The following is a 21,519-nucleotide window of genomic DNA, read 5'->3' on the forward strand; positions in this document are numbered from 1 at the left end:
GGGGAAAATCTAGATTTGATAATAAGAGAGTTGTAGCATTGATAAATAAGTTTAAAATAAAAAATAAAAATAAAGTGAAACAAGATGTGTTTGAGAAACACAATGTCCCCTATATATGACCTTGACCTTGTGAAGGATGACCTTGACCTTGTGGATGACCTTGACCTTTCACCACTCAAAATGTGCAGCTCCATGAGATACACATGCATGCCAAATATCAAGTTGCTATCTTCAATATTGCAAAAGTATTCATAAAATAAGCGATTTGGGCCACATATATTTGACCTCTGACCTTGAAAGATGACCTTGACCTTGACCTTTCACCACTCAAAATGTGCAGCTCCATGAGATACACATGCATGCCAAATATCAAGTTGCTATCTTCAATATTGCAAAAGTATTCATACAATAAGCGATTTCAGCCACATATATTTGACCTCTGACCTTGAAGGATGACCTTGACCTTAACCTTTCACCACTCAAAATGTGCAGCTCCATGAGATGCACATGCATGCCAAATATCAAGTTGCTATCTTCAATATTGCAAAAGTATTTATAAAATAAGCGATTTGGGCCACATATATTTGACCTCTGACCTTGAAGGATGACCTTGACCTTGACCTTTCACCACTCAAAATGTGCAGCTCCATGAGATACATATGCATGCCAAATATCAAGTTGCTATCTTCAATATTTCAAAAGTATTCATAAAATGAGCGATTTTGGCCACATATATTTGACCTCTGACCTTGAAGGATGACCTTGACCTTTCACCACTCAAAATGTGCAGCTTCATGAGATACACATGCATGCCAAATATGAAGTTGATATCTTCATTATAGCAAAAGTTATTGCAAAATGTTAAAGTTGGCACAAACAGACAAACAGACAGACAGGGCAAAAACAATATGTCCCCCACTACTATAGTGGGGGACATAAAAATTTTAAATATATATCAATGAAAGTGTTTAGAGTTATCATTTGAAAACCAATTTTTGTATTTTGAATCACTGTGACTGTCACCTTTGACCTAGTGACGAGAAGATCAATAGGGGTCATTGGTGAGTCATGATCAATGTAGTACAGTTAGCAATTTACATTCCAAACCTAAATTTGGTACATGTAGCTGTATATTTTAGAACCCTTTATCAGCAGTAGCATATATCCATTGTTAATGTCTTCTTTAAACACAGCCTGTTGACCAGAGCTCACACACCAACAAATTACAGCAAAATCTTATTCCTGATCCCATACATTAACGTCTTAAACAATCAATGCGTGTATCCTTCAGCATGACTCATTCCTTCCTCTCTCTCATAATCAATGTTAGGCATCAATGGGTTAATATCAAATTGAGTTGTGTGTGTTTGTTCATGTGTACTTGTAGATTTTAGAGCACATATGAACTGTAGTGTCCTAGTCTGATAACAAAATAATAATTGTATAGTGTTTTCATAGTTGACATGTTAAGATTTTAAATTACAAAACAAACAAATGAATTACATTCCATCTTGCATCGTTTCAAGGTCAGCCCACTGTTAGTCTGTCTGGAAATTGTCAATTTAGTGCTTTGTGTTTAATTACCAAAACAAACAAAAACTTTAAACCACAAACATCTTAAAAAAGATGCAATGATTATAATGCACACATGTCAGATGGATCACAAAGTTATAAGATGTTCAAAACATCTACATGATAAATTCCATTTTTGATTGATTTAATAAGAAAATTCTATCAACTTGACCATTATATTGTTTCATGATCCTAGGCGTAAGCTTTCTTAAATTATCATCCAAAAACCATTTTACTGTGTCAAGTAACCGTGACCTTGACCTAGTGACCTGAAAGTCAATACGGGTCATCTGCAAGTCATGATCAATGTACCTATGAAGTTTCATGATCCTAGGCATAGGCCTTCTTGAGTTATCATCTGGAAACCATTTTTCTAAGTTGAAACATCGTGACCTTGACCTTTGACCTAGTGACCTGAAAATCAATAGGGGTCATCTGCGAGTCATGATCAATATACCTATGAAGTTTCATCATCCTAGGCATAAGCGTTCTTGAGTAAAACAATTTTACTATTTTAGGTCACCTCAATGTACCTATGAAGTTTCATGATCCTAGGCGTAAGCGTTCTTGAGTTATCATCCGGAAACCATTTTTCTAAGTTGAGTCACTGTGACCTTGACCTTTGACCTAGTGACCTGTAAATCAATAGGGGTCATCTGCAAGTCATGATCAATATACCTATGAAGTTTCATGATCCTAAGCATAAGCGTTCTTGAGTTATCATCCGGAAACCATTTTACTATTTCGGGTCACCTTGACCTTTGACCTAGTGACCTGAAAATCAATAGGGGTCATCTGCAAGTCATGATCAATGTACCTATGAACTTTCATGATCTTAGGCATAAGCGTTCTTGAGCTTTCATCTGGAAACCATTTTACTGTTTCGGATCACCGTGACCTTGACCTTTGATCTAGTGACCTGAAAATCAATAGGGGTCATCTGTGAGTCACCATCAATGTACCTATGAAGTTTCATGATCCTAGGCATAAGTTCTTGAGTTATCATCCAGAAACAATTTTACTATTTCGGGTCACCGTGACCTTGACCTCAAAATCAATAGGGGTCATCTGTGAGTCATGATCAATGTACCTATGAAGTTTCATGATCCTAGGCGTAAGAGTTCTTGAGTAATCATCCAGAAACCATTTTGCTATTTCGGGTCACCGTGACCTTGACCTTTGACCTAGTGACCTCAAAATCAATAGGGGTCATCTGCGAGTCATGATCAATGTACCTATGAATTTTTATGATCCTAGGCCTAAGCGTTCTTGACTTATCATTCGGAAACCATCTGGTTGACAGACATACGGACCAACATGAGCAAAACAATATACCCCCTCTTCTTTGAAGGGGGGCATAAAAATGTGACTTCCATAGTGTTCTATCACAAGGTTTGACCGAAACCATTTTTGAACTCATTTCTTGTATCAAAGAAACAAATTTCTGACCAAATTGCATGAAAATTGGGCCAAAAATGTGACTTCTAGAGTGTTAACGTTTTCACTATATACATATAGAGAAAAATGCCCCGCCCACTGGCGGCCATGTTTTTTCACCGATCCGAACCATTGTCGAACTCGTCAAAGATATCAATTGAACCAATGTTTTGACCAACTTTCATGATGATTGGGCAAACATTTTGACTTCTAGAGTGTTTACAAGGTTTCTCTATAGCCAAATTGGGAAAACTGCCACTATATACATATAAAGAAAAATGCCCCGCCGACTGGCGGCCATGTTTTTTCACCGATCTGGACCAATTTCGAACTCGTCCGAGATATCAATAAAACCAATGTTTTGACCAACTTTCATGATGATTGGACAAAAATTGTGACTTCTAGAGTGTTTACAAGGTTTCTCTATAGCCAAATAAGGAAAACTGCCCCGCCCACTGGCGGCCATGTTTTTCAACAGACCGGAACCACTTTTGTACTCAATCAAGATATCATTAAGACAAACATTTTGACAAATTAACATGAAGATTGAACATAAAATGTGACTTCTACAGTGTTTACAAGGTTTTTCATTTTTTTGACCTAGTGACCTAGTTTTTGACCCGGCACAATCCAGTTTCGAACTCGGCCGAGATTTTATTGGGGCAAAGCTTCTGAACAAGTTTCATGAAGATGGGACAAGAAATGTGGCCTCTAGAGTGTTTACGAGCAAATGTTAACGGACGGACGACGGAAAAAGATCGGTCAAAAAAGCTCACCTGAGCAATCAGGTGAGCTAAAAAGCCATGTGGGAGTATCACATTTGTGTCAAATCCAAGTGTGAGTATTACATCACGTTTGTTTCAAAGCCATGTGGGTGTATTACATCACATTTGTGCCAAAGCCATGTGGGAGTATTACATCACATTTGTGCCAAAGCCAAGTGGGAGTATTACATCACGTTTGTAACAAAGCCATGTGTTTGTATTACATCACATTTGTGACAAAGCCATGTGGGTGTTTTACATCACATTTGTGTCAAAGCCATGTGGAAGTATTACATCACATTTGTTACAAATCAATGTGGGTGTACTACAACACATTGGTATCAAAGCCATGTGGGTGTACTACATCACATTTGTATCAAAACCATGTGTGTGTATTACATCACATTTGTATAAAAGCCAAGTGGGTGTACTACATCAGATTTGTATCAAAGCCTTGTGGGTGTACTACATCGAATTTATGTCAAAGCAATGTGGTAGTATTACATCACATTTGTGACAAAGCCATGTGGGGTAATTTTATCACATTTGTTACAAAGCCATGTATGTTGGTCATATACCATTGGGAAAAAGCCATGTGGGTATATTTCATCATGTTTTAGTCAAAGACATGTGGTTGTAAAAGCCACAAGAGTGTACTGTTTTACATAACGTTTGTTACAAATCCAATTTTTGTCAAGCCATTTGGAAATATGACATCGCATTTGTTACAAAGCCATTTGAGTGTACTACATCACATTTGTATCAAAACCAAGTGGGTGTACTTCATGACATTTGTATCAAAGCCATGTTTGTGTATTACATCACATTTGTTATAAAGCTATGTGGGTGTACTACATCACATTTGTATCAAAGCCATGCGGGTGTACTACATCACATTTGTGTCAAAGCCATGTGGGGTTATTTCATCAAATTTGTTTCAAAGCCATGTGGGTGTTTTACATCGAGTTTGTATCAAAGCCATGTTGGTGTATAACATCACATATGCCCCAAAGCCATGCAGGTGTATTACATCACATTTGTGACAAAGCCATGTTGCTACATCACATTATAACAAAGCAATGTGAGTGTACTACATCACATTTGTTTTAAATCGATGTTGGTATATAACATCAAATTTGTTTCAAAGCCATGTGGGTGTTTTACATCGAGTTTGTATCTAAGCCATGTTGGTGTATAACATCACATTTGCGCCAAAGCCATGCGGGTGTATTACATCACATTTGTGACAAAGCCATGTTGCGTTGGTGTATTACATCACGTTTGTGACAAAGCCATGTTGGTGTATTACATCACATTTGCGGCAAAGCCATGCAGGTGTATTACATCACATTTGCGTCAAAGCCATGCAGGTGTATTACATGACATGTGTATCAAAGCCATGCGGGTATAAAAAGCCTGACATTTGTTTCAAAGCCAAGTAGGTGTACTACATCACATTTGTAAGAAAGCCATCTGGGTGTATTACATCATATTTGTGACAAATCCATGTGGGATATTACATAAAATGTGTGTCAAACCATGTGGATGTATTTTCTTAAGTTTGTTTCAAAGCCATGTGGGTGTATTACATCACATTTGTATCAAAGCCATGTGGCAGTATTACATCACATTTGTTACAAAGCCATGTGGGGTAATTTTATCACATTTGTTACAAAGCCATGTATGTTGGTCATATACCATTGGGAAAAAGCCATGTGGGTATATTTCATCATGTTTTAGTGAAAGACATGTGGTTGTAAAAAGCCACAAGAGTGTATTGTTTTACATAACATTTTACAAATCCATATGGGTGTACCACATTTGTTACAAAGCCATGTGGGTATATTACATCACTTTTATTACAAAGCCATGTGGGTGTATTATACCACACTTGTGTAAAAGCCATATGGGTGTTACATAACGTTTGTTTCAAAGCAATATGGAATAATAACATCACATTTATGTCAAAGCAATGTGGGAGTATAACATCACGTTTGTGACAAAGCCATGCGTGTGTATTAAATCACACTTGTGTAAAAGCCATTTAGGTCTAACATCATATTTGTTTCAAAGCCATGAGGGAGTATTACATCAAGTTTGTTACAAAGACATGTGGGTGTATTAAATCACACTTGTGTCAAAGCCATTTAGGTCTAACATCATAGTTGTTTCAACGCCATGTGGGTGTATAACATCACATTTGTGTCAATGCCATGTGGGTGTATTACATCACATTTGTGTCAATGCCATGCAGGAGTATAAAATCACGTTTGTTACAAAGCAATGTGGGTGTATTACATCACATTTGTTTCAAAGCCATGTGGGAGTATTACATCACATTTGTGTCAAAGTCATGTGGGAGTACATGTACAACATCACGTTTGTGTTGTGACAAAGCCTTGTGGGGATATTACATCACGTTAAGACAAAGCCATGTGGGTGTATTGCATCACTTTTGTTACAAAGCCATGTGGGTGTATTACATCACGATTGTGACAAAGCCATGTGGATGTAATTCATCCCGTTTGTGACAAAGCCATGTGGGTGTATTACATCACATTTGGGACAAAGCAATGTGGGTGTACTACATCACATTTGTGTCAAGGCCATGTGAGAGTATTACATCTCGTTTATGACAAGGTATTGTATGAGTATTACATCACATTTGTGTAAAACCATGTGGAAATATTACATCCTTTTTGTGACAAAGCCATGTCGGTGTATTACATCAATTTTGTGACAAAGCCGTATGGTTGTATAACATCACGTTTGTGACAAAGCCATGTGGTTGGAGTACATCACCTTTTTGTCAATGCCATGTGGGTGTATTACATCAAGTTCATGTCAAAGCCATGTGGGAGAATAACATCACATTTGTGAAAAAGCCATTTTGGGTTTTTCCATCACATTTGTAAAAAGCCATGTGTGTTTCTCATATACCATTTGTGACAAAGTCGTGTGGGTATATTACATCACATTTGTGTCAAAGCCATGTGGGTGTATTACATCACATTTTTAACAAAGCCATTTGGGTTTGTTTCATCACATTTGTAAAAACCATGAGTGTTGCCCATATACCATTTGTGACAAAGCCTTAATGCTATTTTACATCACATTTGTTTGAAAGCAATGTGGGTGTATTACATTACGTTTGTACCAAAGCCACGTGGAAGTGTTACATCACATTTGTGACAAAGACATGTGGGGTTATTTCATCACATTTGTTACAAAGCCACGTGTGTTGATGATATACCATTTGTGACAAAGCTGTGTTGGTATATTACATCACATTGGTGTCAAAGCCATGTGGGTATTACATCACGTTTGTGTCAAAGCCATGTGGATGTATTACATCATGTTTCTTACAAAGACCTGTGGGTATATAACATCATGATTGTTACAAAGGTATGTTGTAGTATTACATGTACTTCACAGTTGTATCAAAGCCATGTGGGTTTTGCATCAGGCTTATGACAAAGCAATGTTGGAGTATTACATCACCTTTGCGAAAAAGCCATGTGAGTGTATTTCATCACGTTTGTGACAAAGCCATATGGTTGTATTAAATCACGTTTATGACAAACCAATGTGGTTGTATAAAATTATGTTTATGACAAAGCCATGTTTGAGTATTACATCACGTTTGTGAAAAAGCCATGAGTATGTATTACATCATATTCGCGTCAAAGCCATGTGAGTGTATTACATCATGTTTGTGTGAAAGCCATGCAGGTTTATCGCCTAACATGTGTATCAAAGCAATGTGGGTGTATTACATCACATCGTGGGTGTATTACATCACATTTGTGTCAAAGTCATGTGGGTATATTGCCTCACATTTGTATCAAAGCCGTGTGGGTGTATTGTGTCACATTTGCGTCAAAGCCATGCGGGTATATTGCCTCACATTTGTATCGAAGTCATGTAGGTGTATTACATCAAGTTTGTGTCAAAGCCATGCGGTAAATTGCCTCACATTTGTATCAAACCTTGTGGGTGTATTGCATCACATTTGCGTGAAAGCCATGCGGGTATATTGCCTCACATTTGTATGGAAGCCATGTGGGTGTATTAAATCACATTTGTTTCTAAGCCATGTGGGTGTATTACATCACGTTTGTATCAAAGCCATGTTGGAGTATTACATCGCATTTGTGACAAAGTCATATGGGGTTATTTCATTACATTAGTCAAAAAAGTCATGTGTGTTGATGGTATACTATTTGTGACAAAGCCGTGTTGTTATATTACATCACATTGGTATCAAAGCCAATTTGGTATTACATCATGTTTGTGTCAAAGCAGTGTGAGTGTATAACATCACGTTTGTGACAAAGCCATGTGGGTGTATTACACCACATATATGACACAGCCATGCGGTTGTATTACATCACGTACGTTACAATGTCATGTTTGAGTATTATATCACATTTGTGACAAACCATGTGTTTGTATTACATCACATTCTTGTCAAAGCCATAAGGGTGTATTACATCACGTTTGTGTCAAATACATGCGGGTGTATGGCCACACATGTCTATCAAAGCCATGTTGGTGTATTACCTTACATTTGTATCAAAGCCTTCTGGTTGTATTACATCACATTTGTTTCTAAGCCATGTGGAAGTATTACATCACATTTGTGACAAGTACATATGGGGTTATTTCATCACATTTGTTAGAAAGCCATGTGTGTTGATGATATACCATTTGTGACAAAGCTGTGTTGGTATATAACATCACATTGGTGTAAAAGCCATGTTGGTATTACATCATGTTTGTGTCAAAGCAATGTGGGTGTATAACATCACGTTTGTAACAAAGCCATGTGGTTGTATTACATCATGCTTGTTACAAAGCCATGTGGGTGAATTACATCACGTTTGGGACAAAGCCATTTGGGAGTATTGTATCATGTGTTTGACAAAGCCATGTGGTTGTATTACATCACGTTTGTGACAAAGTCATGTGGGAGCATAACATCTCCTTTGTGACAAAGCCATGTAAGAGTATGACATCACATTTGTGACAAAGCCATGTAAGAGTATTACATCACGTTTGTGACAAAGCCATGTTGGTGTTACATCACGTTTGTGTCAAAGCAATGTGGGTGTATTACATCACATTTGTTACAAAGCCATGTGTGTCTGTATTGCATCACATTTGTGTCAAAGCCATGTGGGTGTTACATAACATTTGTGTACAAGCTATGTTGGAGTATTACATTACATTTGTATCAAAGCCATGTGGGAGTATTACATTACGTTTGCGACAAAGCCATGTGGGAGTATTACATCACGTTTGTGACAAAGCCATGTGGGTGCATTACATATCGTTTGGGGCAAGGCCATGAGGGAGTATTACATCATATATGTGACAAAGCCATGCGGGTGTATTACATCACGTTTGTGACAAATCCATGTGAGTGTATTACATCACGTTTGTGACAAAGCCATGTGGGTGTATTACATCCATCACGTTTTTGACAAAGCCATTTGTGTGTATTACATCACCTTTGTGACAAAGCCATGTGGGTATATTACAACATGTTTGTGACAAAGTCATGTGGGTGTATTACATCACATTTGTGACAAAGCCATGTGGGTGTATTACAACATGTATGTGACAAAGTCATGTGGGTGTATTACATCACATTCATGTCAAATCCATTTGGGAGTATTATATCATGTTTTTGACAAAACCATGTGGGAGTATTACATCACATTTGTGTCAAAGCCATATGGAAGTATAACATCACGTTTGTGACAAAGCCATGTGGGAGTATTACATAATTGTTGTGACAAAGCAATGTGGGTTTATAACATCACATTTTTGTCAAAGCCATTTAGGAGTATTTCATCATATTTTTGACAAAACCATGTGGGAGTATTACATCGCATTTGTGTCAAAGCCATGTGAAAATATAACATCACCTTTGTGACAAAGCCATGTGTGTGTGTATTACATCCCATTTGTGTAAAAGCCATGTGGTTGTATTACAACACATTTGTGTTAAAGCCACGTGAGATTATTACATCTTGTTTGTGAAAAAGCCATGTGGGAGTATTGCACCACATTCGTGTCAAAGCCATGGGGAAGTATTACATCACGTTTGTGACAAAGCCATGTGAGTGTATTACATCACATTTGTGTCAAAGCCATGTGGGAGTATTACATCATGTTTGTTACAAAGCTGTGTGGGAGTATTACAACACATTTGTGTCAAAGCCATGTGGAACTATTACATCACGTTTAAGACAATCAATGTGGGTGTATTACATCACGTTTTGTGACAAAGACATGTGGGAGTATTACATCATGTTTGTGACAAAACAATGTGGTTGTATTACATCACGTTTGTTAAAAAGCCATGTGGATGTATAACATCATGTTTTCCTCAAAGCCATGTAGGTGTATAAAATCACGCTTGTTTCAAAGCCATGTGGGTGTATTACATACTTTTTGTGTCAAACCCATGTGGGTGTATTACATCACATTTGTGTAAAAGCCATGTGGAATATGTTAATGAAAAAGCCCTGTAGGGTATTACATCATGTGCCTTGTGGATGTATTACATCACGTTTGTGTCAAAGTCATGTGGCAGTATTCCTTGAGAACTACATATATCTTAACATATAATAAAAAGACAAAATGTATTAGTACACATATCTGACACAATAATTCTTAGAACAAATTGATTGATAAAAAAAATAAAGTTTGTGACAAAAATGTGTCAAAATTAGAACACCAAGCAATTCAAATAAAGTGCCCACATAATATAAAATATTTACAACTTTCCATGTGACAATTCAGTAGTTACAAAAATGAGGACATACAGCTGATATTGTCATCTCAACGTCATTTAAAAATAATTTCTACAAAAGTGGAGAACAATTCCTGACTGTCACTCTTCTTACTTTATTTAAATAGCTTCAGACTTTACACAAAATTGTTTGATAAACGATTAAATACTGATATCATCTTTATTTTAATGACAATCTTAGCATTGAAAATTAGTTAAAATATATAAATTTTACAAAAACTACTTTAATATTACACGTTATTGCGTTCCCATTAACTTTAAGATAACGAGGTTCACATGTGTATAGGATCTGACAAAAGTCGTCATTTCATACCAGATCTAATTCCTTAAGTACAGAAATGTCAGTAGTAAGCAAGTTTTATTACACACCTTCTGGTCGGTGTACGGAAGAAACCCCCTCCGGAAGAAACACCCTTCCCTAAAAACAGCATAGCGGAAGAAACCCTCTTTCACATTTTGCAGCCTCGGAAGAAACACCCTCGCTAGTTTTTCATATGTGGAATAAACCCCCTTCCATTGCAGAACAAACCCCCTTCCATAGCGGAATAAACCCCCTTCCATAGGGGAACAATCCCCCTTCCATAATGACATCAGAGGCAAAAACACAGTGCCTGCAGGAAGCCATGATGTACAATGCAAGTGAAAGAAAGTAATTTTGAGTGTTTAACAAGTGCAAGACAAGTTCCAAATACTTCTAACTAATGAAAATGTTCAAAATTTATCTTAGATGGGTACAACTTCATTTGTAAGAGCAGTAGTAAATAAAAAACATTATAGAATATAATAAAATGAAATCACTCATTTCTTTCTCAGAACTCAATTATTTTTTAATGACTTTCAAAATAAAATGAGATAATGTTTTCATAAACAATAGATTGATGTAAACATACTTAAACCTTTCCCACTTAGAAGCAAAGTGAAAATGGCTATATGCAAACAGCATAAAACCAGAACAACCTGCAAGTAACTCGCAGTCTGTTCAGGTTTTATGCTGTTTGGTGCTCATCAGTATCTAAGGTTTGGAGATGAAGCCTTAAAAGCTTGAATCTAGTAAGAAAGGTCTAAAATTAAAAATAACTTTCCTAGGGACTACAAATGCGTGAAAATATGTATCTAAGTGGTAAAGGGTTAAACATCATTTCTAGCACCTGCACTGGGAGATTTCTTGTAATTCCTGTCACACATGGAGTTTCAGTGTGTATGTCCATACACTTGCAGTCAACCACAAGAAATGTATAAAAGACAAGAATCAAGTAGATTAAAGTTTATTAACCAAATAGAGTGCAAAAGGCACAATTAATACACACGTTTCCTCAGCAACTGTATTTAAGGAAACTGTATTAAAGGAAAATTAAGTTATAATTTAACATTTTGCGTACAAAATACATGAGAAATAAATACATCCAATTGTATATTAAAAAGATATGTATTATTACAAATATCCAACAGAAAATTCTAAGAACAAAATGATTAATGATATATAAAGTTTGAACATGCCTCAGAATAAGAACACCAAGCAAGTCAAATTAAAACCCAAATTATATTATGTATATATATATATATTCACAACTTTCCATGTGCAAATTAAATGGTTACATGGTGGAGAACAATTCCTGACTGTCGCTCTTCTTATTTTATTATAATAGCTTCAGACTTTACACATCATTATTTGATAAACGGAACTGACTTTTTATTCATCGAACGTTTTTTGCCCATACTTATTGTTTATCTTGAAGTGACATGTTCACTGCTAAATTTCTATGATGGCCTTTTGTTCAAGTTGTGAACACACTACAAACAGTATCACCAACATTCTATATGTAAGTCACTGATCAGGATTGCACGCTCTTCAATTGTAAAATTTATTATAATTTAGTTAAAAAAAATGATGACATACGTGGAAGTATGGACATGATGTGGAACTTCACTTCAATAGAAAAGCTGTGCAACTTGCAGATCTCCAAATAAAAAGACATACATTTATTTATCTTTTGTTATTACACATGATATCATTTTGCAATGATTCATATGTTTGATGTGAAGGTATGCTTTATTTGTGCTGAAATCCAAATAAGTGAATATGTATCAATGTTATTCAAAGAACGAACATTGAATAATTAGGGACCAATATCATCTTTATTTTAATGATATTAGTATTATATATGGTGACAAACAGTTACCTTATGTAAATTTTACAACTACTTTTATATTACAGATGTTTGTGCATTCCCATTGACTTTAAGATAACGATGTTCGACTGAGTACAGGATCTGACGCAAGACGTCATTTCATACCAGATCTAATTCCTTAAGTACAGAAATGTCAGTAGTAAGAAAGTGTTATTACACACTTTCTGGTCTCCTTAAATAAAACATGTCATGTGTTTAAATAAAACAATGCGTTCTTCTTTTAATTTCCAATTGTTTGTGAATATTGGCAGTTGTGTACCGAGATGATGCCATTTGTTTAAAATAATGTCAGTTAAAAACATGTAGCTAATGAAAATGCTCAAAATATATTCTATATATGTAGGCCAACTTTATTTGTAATGAAAGTTTAACATGGAAAAAGTATAGAATATGATAACATGAAATCACACATCACAAGACACTATTTTCTTATGCCTTTACTGATAAAGTGTGAGGTTTTCATGGTAACATAAGCAACAGATTGATGTAAAAATATTTACAACAATTTTTGGCATTATGAAAATGAGAAAAGAAATGCCTTTGTTCTCTAAAATAATTTTATATCCTAATCGTGGAATCATTAATTTCTTTTAATGGCACCATTGACATGGGGATGATCTTTCAAATTGCCATTTATATGTCCATTACTACCATTTGCTACATGTTCGCTGCCATTTGCATATCTTGTGGAAAGGCTATCAGTCTTTTTCCTGTGCTGACAATGGCTCTTCTTCTTGATGTAGGACTGAACATAGAAGTTGCCGAAGAGGACCAGCATGAGCACCATGTATCCCATGAGCATGTACTGACCCCACAGGGGGAAGTCACAGCCTGACATGTACGTGTACACAGTATGGGACAACGTGATCACAAACTGAACCTGCAATACAAAGGTAAATCACGTAAAACTAAAGCTATTGATACATAGGATTACTACCCCCTATACCCCTTTGACCAGATGTACACAAATACATATTGTGTGCAAATTTGCAAATTACTACAATTCATGTGGGAGATCAATTTAGAGAGGTACAAAGGTATTTAATGTGATGAACACACAAACTCTTCACTCACGTTTACTCCTTTCAAATATGAAATATAAAATGTCTTAAAAACTGAAACAATAACATTTTAGTTCAAAAGACAAAGATAATTTCCACAAGACTGTTTAAATTTTTATATTGACAAAAAGTTATATAATATTCCATATAGCTCAACCTGACTTAGCAGTCACCCATGAGCAACGGCCACCTGCCTACAGCCGTCAATCTTGATACCCCATCTCCCTGGCAAAACTGAGAATAACGGTCACCTGCATATAAGGGCTAACCGCCCATTCTGACACAATAGCAATTGTTACTAGCAGTTCTGACACTAAAGCAAACATTGCTATCAGTTTCAGACACTATAGAAAGTGCTCCTAGAAGTTCTACGTTATATATCTAATAATGCTAGAAATTATTTCACTACAGAAATGTTCCTTAGCTAGTGTTAATAGCAGTTCTTTCAAGTGTTGCTAGAGGTTTTGACACTGTAACGAGTGTTGCTAGAGGTTTTGACACTGTAACGAGTGTTGCTAGAGGTTTTGACACTGTAACGAGTGTTGCTAGAGGTTTTGACACTGTAACGAGTGTTGCTAGAGGTTTTGACACTGTAACGAGTGTTGCTAGAGGTTTTGACACTGTAACGAGTGTTGCTAGAGGTTTTGACACTGTAACGAGTGTTGCTAGAGGTTTTGACACTGTAACGAGTGTTGCTAGAGGTTTTGACACTGTAACGAGTGTTGCTAGAGGTTTTGACACTGTAACGAGTGTTGCTAGAGGTTTTGACACTGTAACGAGTGTTGCTAGAGGTTTTGACACTGTAACGAGTGTTGCTAGAGGTTTTGACACTGTAACGAGTGTTGCTAGAGGTTTTGACACTGTCACGAGTGTTGCTAGAGGTTTTGACACTGTAACGAGTGTTGCTAGAGGTTTTGACACTGTAACGAGTGTTGCTAGAGGTTTTGACACTGTAACGAGTGTTGCTAGAGGTTTTGACACTGTAACGAGTGTTGCTAGAGGTTTTGACACTGTAACGAGTGTTGCTAGAGGTTTTGACACTGTAACGAGTGTTGCTAGAGGTTTTGACACTGTAACGAGTGTTGCTAGAGGTTTTGACACTGTAACGAGTGTTGCTAGAGGTTTTGACACTGTAACGAGTGTTGCTAGAGGTTTTGACACTGTAACGAGTGTTGCTAGAGGTTTTGACACTGTAACGAGTGTTGCTAGAGGTTTTGACACTGTAACGAGTGTTGCTAGAGGTTTTGACACTGTAACGAGTGTTGCTAGAGGTTTTGACACTGTAACGAGTGTTGCTAGAGGTTTTGACACTGTAACGAGTGTTGCTAGAGGTTTTGACACTGTAACGAGTGTTGCTAGAGGTTTTGACACTGTAACGAGTGTTGCTAGAGGTTTTGACACTGTAACGAGTGTTGCTAGAGGTTTTGACACTGTAACGAGTGTTGCTAGAGGTTTTGACACTGTAACGAGTGTTGCTAGAGGTTTTGACACTGTAACGAGTGTTGCTAGAGGTTTTGACACTGTAACGAGTGTTGCTAGAGGTTTTGACACTGTAACGAGTGTTGCTAGAGGTTTTGACACTGTAACGAGTGTTGCTAGAGGTTTTGACACTGTAACGAGTGTTGCTAGAGGTTTTGACACTGTAACGAGTGTTGCTAGAGGTTTTGACACTGTAACGAGTGTTGCTAGAGGTTTTGACACTGTAACGAGTGTTGCTAGAGGTTTTGACACTGTAACGAGTGTTGCTAGAGGTTTTGACACTGTAACGAGTGTTGCTAGAGGTTTTGACACTGTAACGAGTGTTGCTAGAGGTTTTGACACTGTAACGAGTGTTGCTAGAGGTTTTGACACTGTAACGAGTGTTGCTAGAGGTTTTGACACTGTAACGAGTGTTGCTAGAGGTTTTGACACTGTAACGAGTGTTGCTAGAGGTTTTGACACTGTAACGAGTGTTGCTAGAGGTTTTGACACTGTAACGAGTGTTGCTAGAGGTTTTGACACTGTAACGAGTGTTGCTAGAGGTTTTGACACTGTAACGAGTGTTGCTAGAGGTTTTGACACTGTAACGAGTGTTGCTAGAGGTTTTGACACTGTAACGAGTGTTGCTAGAGGTTTTGACACTGTAACGAGTGTTGCTAGAGGTTTTGACACTGTAACGAGTGTTGCTAGAGGTTTTGACACTGTAACGAGTGTTGCTAGAGGTTTTGACACTGTAACGAGTGTTGCTAGAGGTTTTGACACTGTAACGAGTGTTGCTAGAGGTTTTGACACTGTAACGAGTGTTGCTAGAGGTTTTGACACTGTAACGAGTGTTGCTAGAGGTTTTGACACTGTAACGAGTGTTGCTAGCACATCTGGCACTATAGCAATTGTTGCAAGCAGTTCAAAGAATATAGCAAGAGTTGCTAGCAGTTATGATACTATTTACTATACTATTGATACTATTTAAGTGTTAATTGCAGTTTCATACGCTATTGAAAGTGTTTCTTGCAGTTCTGACACAAAAGCAAGTCTTGCTCGCAGTACTGACACTATAGCTATTGGTGCTCCCAATTCTGAAACTAATGCAAGTGATGCTAGCAGTTCTGACACAATTGCAAGTGATGCAATCAGTTCAAACACTATATTTAATGTTGCTTGCAGATCTGATACTTAAGTAAGTGTTGCTAAACGTTCTGACATAATAACAAGTGTTGCTAGCAGTTCTGACACTAAAGAAAGTGTTGCTAGCAGTTCAGACACCGTGGCAAGCATTGCTAGCAGTTCTGAACTTATAGCAAGTGTTGCTAGCAGTACTAACACTATAGCAATTGATGCTCACAGTTCTGACACTTTAGCAAGTCTTGCTAGCTGTTCTGACAATAATGCGAGTGATGCTAAAAGTTCTGACACTATACCAAGTTGCTCAAAGTTATGGCTCTATAGCAAGTGCTGATTGCATTTCTTACTCTATAGCAACTGTTGCTAGCAGGTCTAACGCTTAATTAAGCGTTCCTAGCAATTCTGAAATTATAGCAAGTTTTGCTAGCAGTTCTGATGTTATAAGAATTGTTGCAAGTTGTCGGACACAAAAGCAAGTATTTCTAAAAGTTCTGACCCTATTACAAGCATTTCTAGCAGTTCTTACACTATAGGAAGTGTTGCTAGCAGTAATGACACTATATCACATTTAGCTAGCAGTTCTGACAATATAGCAAGTGTTCCTAGCAGTTCTTACACTATCGCAAGAGTTGCAAGCAGTTCTGACACTGCAGCAAGAGTTGATAGAAGTTCTGGACACTTAAGAAAATGTTGCTAGCAGTTTCAGCCATAATTGCAAGTGTTGCTAGCAGTTCTGACACTAAAGCAAGTGTTGCTAGCAATGTCTGACACTATTGCAAGAGTTGCTAGCAGCTCTAACACTATAGCAACAGTTTCTAGCAGTTCTGAAACAATAGCAAGTGTTTCTAGCAGTTCTGACACTATAGCAACACACATTTTTAGATGTTAACGGACGACTTATAACCCAGTGATCAGGGAAAAAATGAAAAGCGCCTTTGAGCGCACATCTCGAGTATGAAAAGGGCGCTATATAAATGTGGTATAAATAAATAAAAAAAATTAGCAGTTCTGATACTATAGCAAGTGTTGCTAGCAGTTGCAGACTGACCCTATAATGAGTGTTCCTAGTTGTTGCTAGCAGTTCTAACACTACAGCAAGATTTGCTACCAGTATAGGCACTAAAGCAAGTATTGGTAGCAGTAATAACACTATAGGAAGTGTTGCTAGCACTTCAGACACTATAGCAAGAGTAGCTCAGGGCTCGAATTTAACTTTATTTTCTACTTGCAAAATATTGCGAGCAGCTTTAATACTAACTCGCAAAATCAAAAACATTCTCGCAAATTTTAGATTTATATTGAGTTCTTTTTCCCACTTTACTGTTTTCATAGAAGGATTTAATTTCCGTTTTTTTTCTAACTCAACGGTTGACTTTGCTTTATCTTTCGTATTGTTATGTTGGTCTGTGGGCAAAAAGAAACTAGTTATTTTTCGCATCGATGCCATGTCTGTTCAAGTTCAATGAACACGTGTGAATAATCGACTGTTTCAGTTCTGTGTAACAATGCCGGCCGCGTATCTGTACTATAAGGGTGTCCAGTCATTACACCCCCTGGACGTTACACCCCTGGTCTTTACACCCTCTAAGCCTGGACGTTACACCTCCCAAGATATTGATTAGATTAGAAAGGTGTAATCAACTTATGAACCACTAATTGGATTTGTCATGTAAGATGACACTGATGAGATTAATCGTTGCTCAAATTATTTAATTGAGCAGCCATCATCTAAAACATTAATTTTTATTTCACCAGAATGACTGTAATAATATGCATCTAAATCATAAATACTTTTTTTCAAGAATATACAGACGAAAAAACTTTAAGAAATAAAAATAATGATAAATAAAATACATATTTAGGATAAACAAAACACAATCTTAATTCATATACATTTATTTTTATTTCACCATAATGTAATAATATGCATCTAAATCATAAATAATTTTTTTCAAGAATAAACTGACAGAAAAAACTTTGAAAACAAAATAAAAATAATGATAAATACAATAATTATTTAGAATAAACAAAACACAATCTTAATTTATAAACATTTCTTTTTATTTCACCATAATGTTATAATATGCATCTAAACAAAGACCTATCAATATACAAAGATTGGTAACATCCATCAGACCAATAGAAATTATCGGAAATTCGAGCGGCGGAATCGAGATCTAGATCACGTGACATCAATCGAGCAGACGACGCCATTTAGAAGCCGAGTCGTTTAAACAATTGCCATCATCGTTATCGTTTTCACACCTGTCTTTATTGACTTTAAGGTTAGTATTATCGAATATCAATTAACCACCCATCGCTGTATTGTATCAATAAGTGTAAACGTCAATAATTAATCTAATTACGATGTAACTGTGCAGATAATTTGGTTATTATATCGCTATATTGAAATACAACGTAGTGGCAAGCGGGTGGGGGAAGGTTTCGCAAATCAGCTTCTTTCGACTAGTTTCCATAGTCATTTACGAGTAAGCTTAAAACAACTGAAAACTAAATAATGTCTTGAATGTATTTAACTTAATGTCTTCGCCATAAAAAGCCTTTGTTATAAATTTATATAATGTTCGTTTTTCAACTTTTTGTGAAAGAGTATTTAATATAAAAAAAACACACACACACAGTACATATCTGTTGAGTGTAAATAGAAATTAAACAAATTGCAATATTCAGTTATTTTTTGGATAACAGACAGTAATTTCAAGCATAGATATATTGAGAATGATTTATTTTTTGTTGTAAAACATATACTTGAAATTTAAGTTAATGTTCTGAAAGTTTTTTTGTAGTTGCAGTTTTGCATGCAAATACCTCAGAAATATATTTGCCGCCTTTTTGTATAACTTTGCTGTTTATGGATAGATTTGGTTCATTTTGGACTTATTTCGTTTCATGTTCATATTGCTACATTGGTAGACTAAACTCATAGCACTATATTTAGTACACACTTGAATATCTCTTCTTGTAAGACATATACTTAAATGTTTCGGACATTGAAACATTGAGACGGGAAGACTTCAAAAATAGCTTGGAAGCCTTTTTGTATAACTCTGCTATTTGTGGATAGATTTGTTTCATTTTGGACTTATTTTGTTTCATTTTCATATTGCTACATTGGTAGACTGAACTCTTAGCACTATATTTAGTACACACTTGAATATCTCTTCTTGAAAGACATATACTTAAATGTTTCGGACATGTACACATTGAGAAGGGAAGACTTCAAAATTAGCTTGGACGCCTTTTTGTATAGCTTTGCTATTTGTGGATAGATTTGGTTAATTGTAGACTTATTTTGTTTCATTTTCATATTGCTACATTGGTAGACTAAACTCATAGCACTATATTAAGTACACACTTGAATATCTCTTCTTGAAAGACATATACTTAAATGTTTCGGACATTGAAACATTGAGAAAGGAAGATTTCAAAAAAAGCATGGACGCCTTTTTGTATAACTCTGCTATTTGTGGATAGATTTGTTTCATTTTGGACTTATTTTGTTTCATTTTCATATTGCTACATTGGTAGACTGAACTCTTAGCACTATATTTAGTACACACTTGAATATCTCTTCTTGAAAGACATATACTTAAATGTTTCGGACATGTACACATTGAGAAGGGAAGACTTCAAAATTAGCTTGGACGCCTTTTTGTATAGCTTTGCTATTTGTGGATAGATTTGGTTAATTGTAGACTTATTTTGTTTCATTTTCATATTGCTACATTGTTTGACTAAACTCATAGCACTATATTTAGTACAGACTTGAATATCTCTTCTTGTAAGACATATACTTATATGTTTCGGACATTGAAACATTAAGAAGGGAAGATTTCAAAAATAGCATGGACGCCTTTTTGTATAACTCTGCTATTTGTGGATAGATTTGTTTTATTTTGAACTTATTTTGTTTCATTTTCATATTGCTACATTGGTAGACTAAACTCTTAGCACTATATTTAGTACACACTTGAATATCTCTTCTTGAAAGACATATACTTAAATGTTTCGGACATGTACACATTGAGAAGGGAAGACTTCAAAATTAGCTTGGACACCTTTTTGTATAGCTTTGCTATTTGTGGATAGATTTGGTTAATTGTAGACATATTTTGTTTCATTTTCATATTGCTACAGTGGAAGACTAAACTCGTAGCACTATATTTAGTACACACTTGAATATCTCTTTGTGTAAGACATACACTTACATGTTTCATACATTTACACATTGAGAAGGGAAGACTTCAAAAATAGCTTGGACGCCTTTTTGAATAACTTTGCTATTTGTGAATAGATTTGGTTAATTGTAGCCTTTTTTTGTTTCAGTTTCATATTGCTACATTGGTAGACTTAACTCATAGCACTTAATTTAGTGAACACTTGGATATCTCTTCTTGTATTACATATACTTAAATGTTTCGGACATGCATGCGTGTAGTGTCATCCCAGATAAGAATGGTCAGTCCGACAGGCCAATTAGGGGTGACCATTTTCGCTTTAAAACAATATTTCGATTATAAAGGACCACACTTAACGCACACGCATTAATCTCATTTTTCCCAGAGGTTTCTCTGATATTGTCATAATAAGATTGTTTTGAGCTTGTAAAATGTTTGTTTTACTTCAATATGTTTTGCTTATTAAGGACTGAAGGACTTATTTCAATAAAATCGTCTTGAGAATTTTGCGAGTATATTTTGAATAAATGTGCACTTTTACACTCTTTTTAAAGTAAACAAATAACTAAATTAAAAAAAAAAATCATTTGGCTTTGATCATTGAACCGGAAAAAAACACATCGCGTCTAATGCATAATCAGATAAATAAAACAAACGTCAGCATATGCATGTAACAACATTCGATATGGAGATAAAAAGTGGATTTAACAGGACACAATAAGAAAGATGGTCTCGCTGGTTCAGTGAACTCTGATCTTCACAAAGGTTGTAATAAAACCTTTCCAATCAAATACGCCTATTGAAGGTTTTCTTACATTGGCAATCAGCGATTAAAACGAATTTAGTCAAATAAGAAAATAAAATGTCTCTTTA

The 21,519-nt window shown here is 36.0% G+C and overlaps 1 protein-coding gene across 5 annotated transcripts in view; it reads right to left on the bottom strand.

Annotated features, from left to right (window-relative positions):
• Positions 1 to 11,847: 11,847 nt before the first annotated feature.
• Positions 11,848 to 21,519, bottom strand: part of LOC127862921 (elongation of very long chain fatty acids protein 5-like) — a 33,977-nt gene continuing 24,305 nt past the window's right edge. For all 5 annotated transcript variants that reach the window (XM_052402196.1, XM_052402199.1, XM_052402198.1 and 2 more), the window contains exon 7: positions 11,848 to 13,665. In XM_052402196.1, the coding sequence (XP_052258156.1) occupies positions 13,366 to 13,665 (300 nt within the window). In that variant the 3' untranslated portion in view covers positions 11,848 to 13,365. The remainder of the gene's footprint in view (positions 13,666 to 21,519) is intronic.

This window comes from Dreissena polymorpha, chromosome 16 (assembly GCF_020536995.1).
Source record: "Dreissena polymorpha isolate Duluth1 chromosome 16, UMN_Dpol_1.0, whole genome shotgun sequence".
In the NCBI taxonomy this organism is placed as follows: domain Eukaryota; kingdom Metazoa; phylum Mollusca; class Bivalvia; order Myida; family Dreissenidae; genus Dreissena; species Dreissena polymorpha.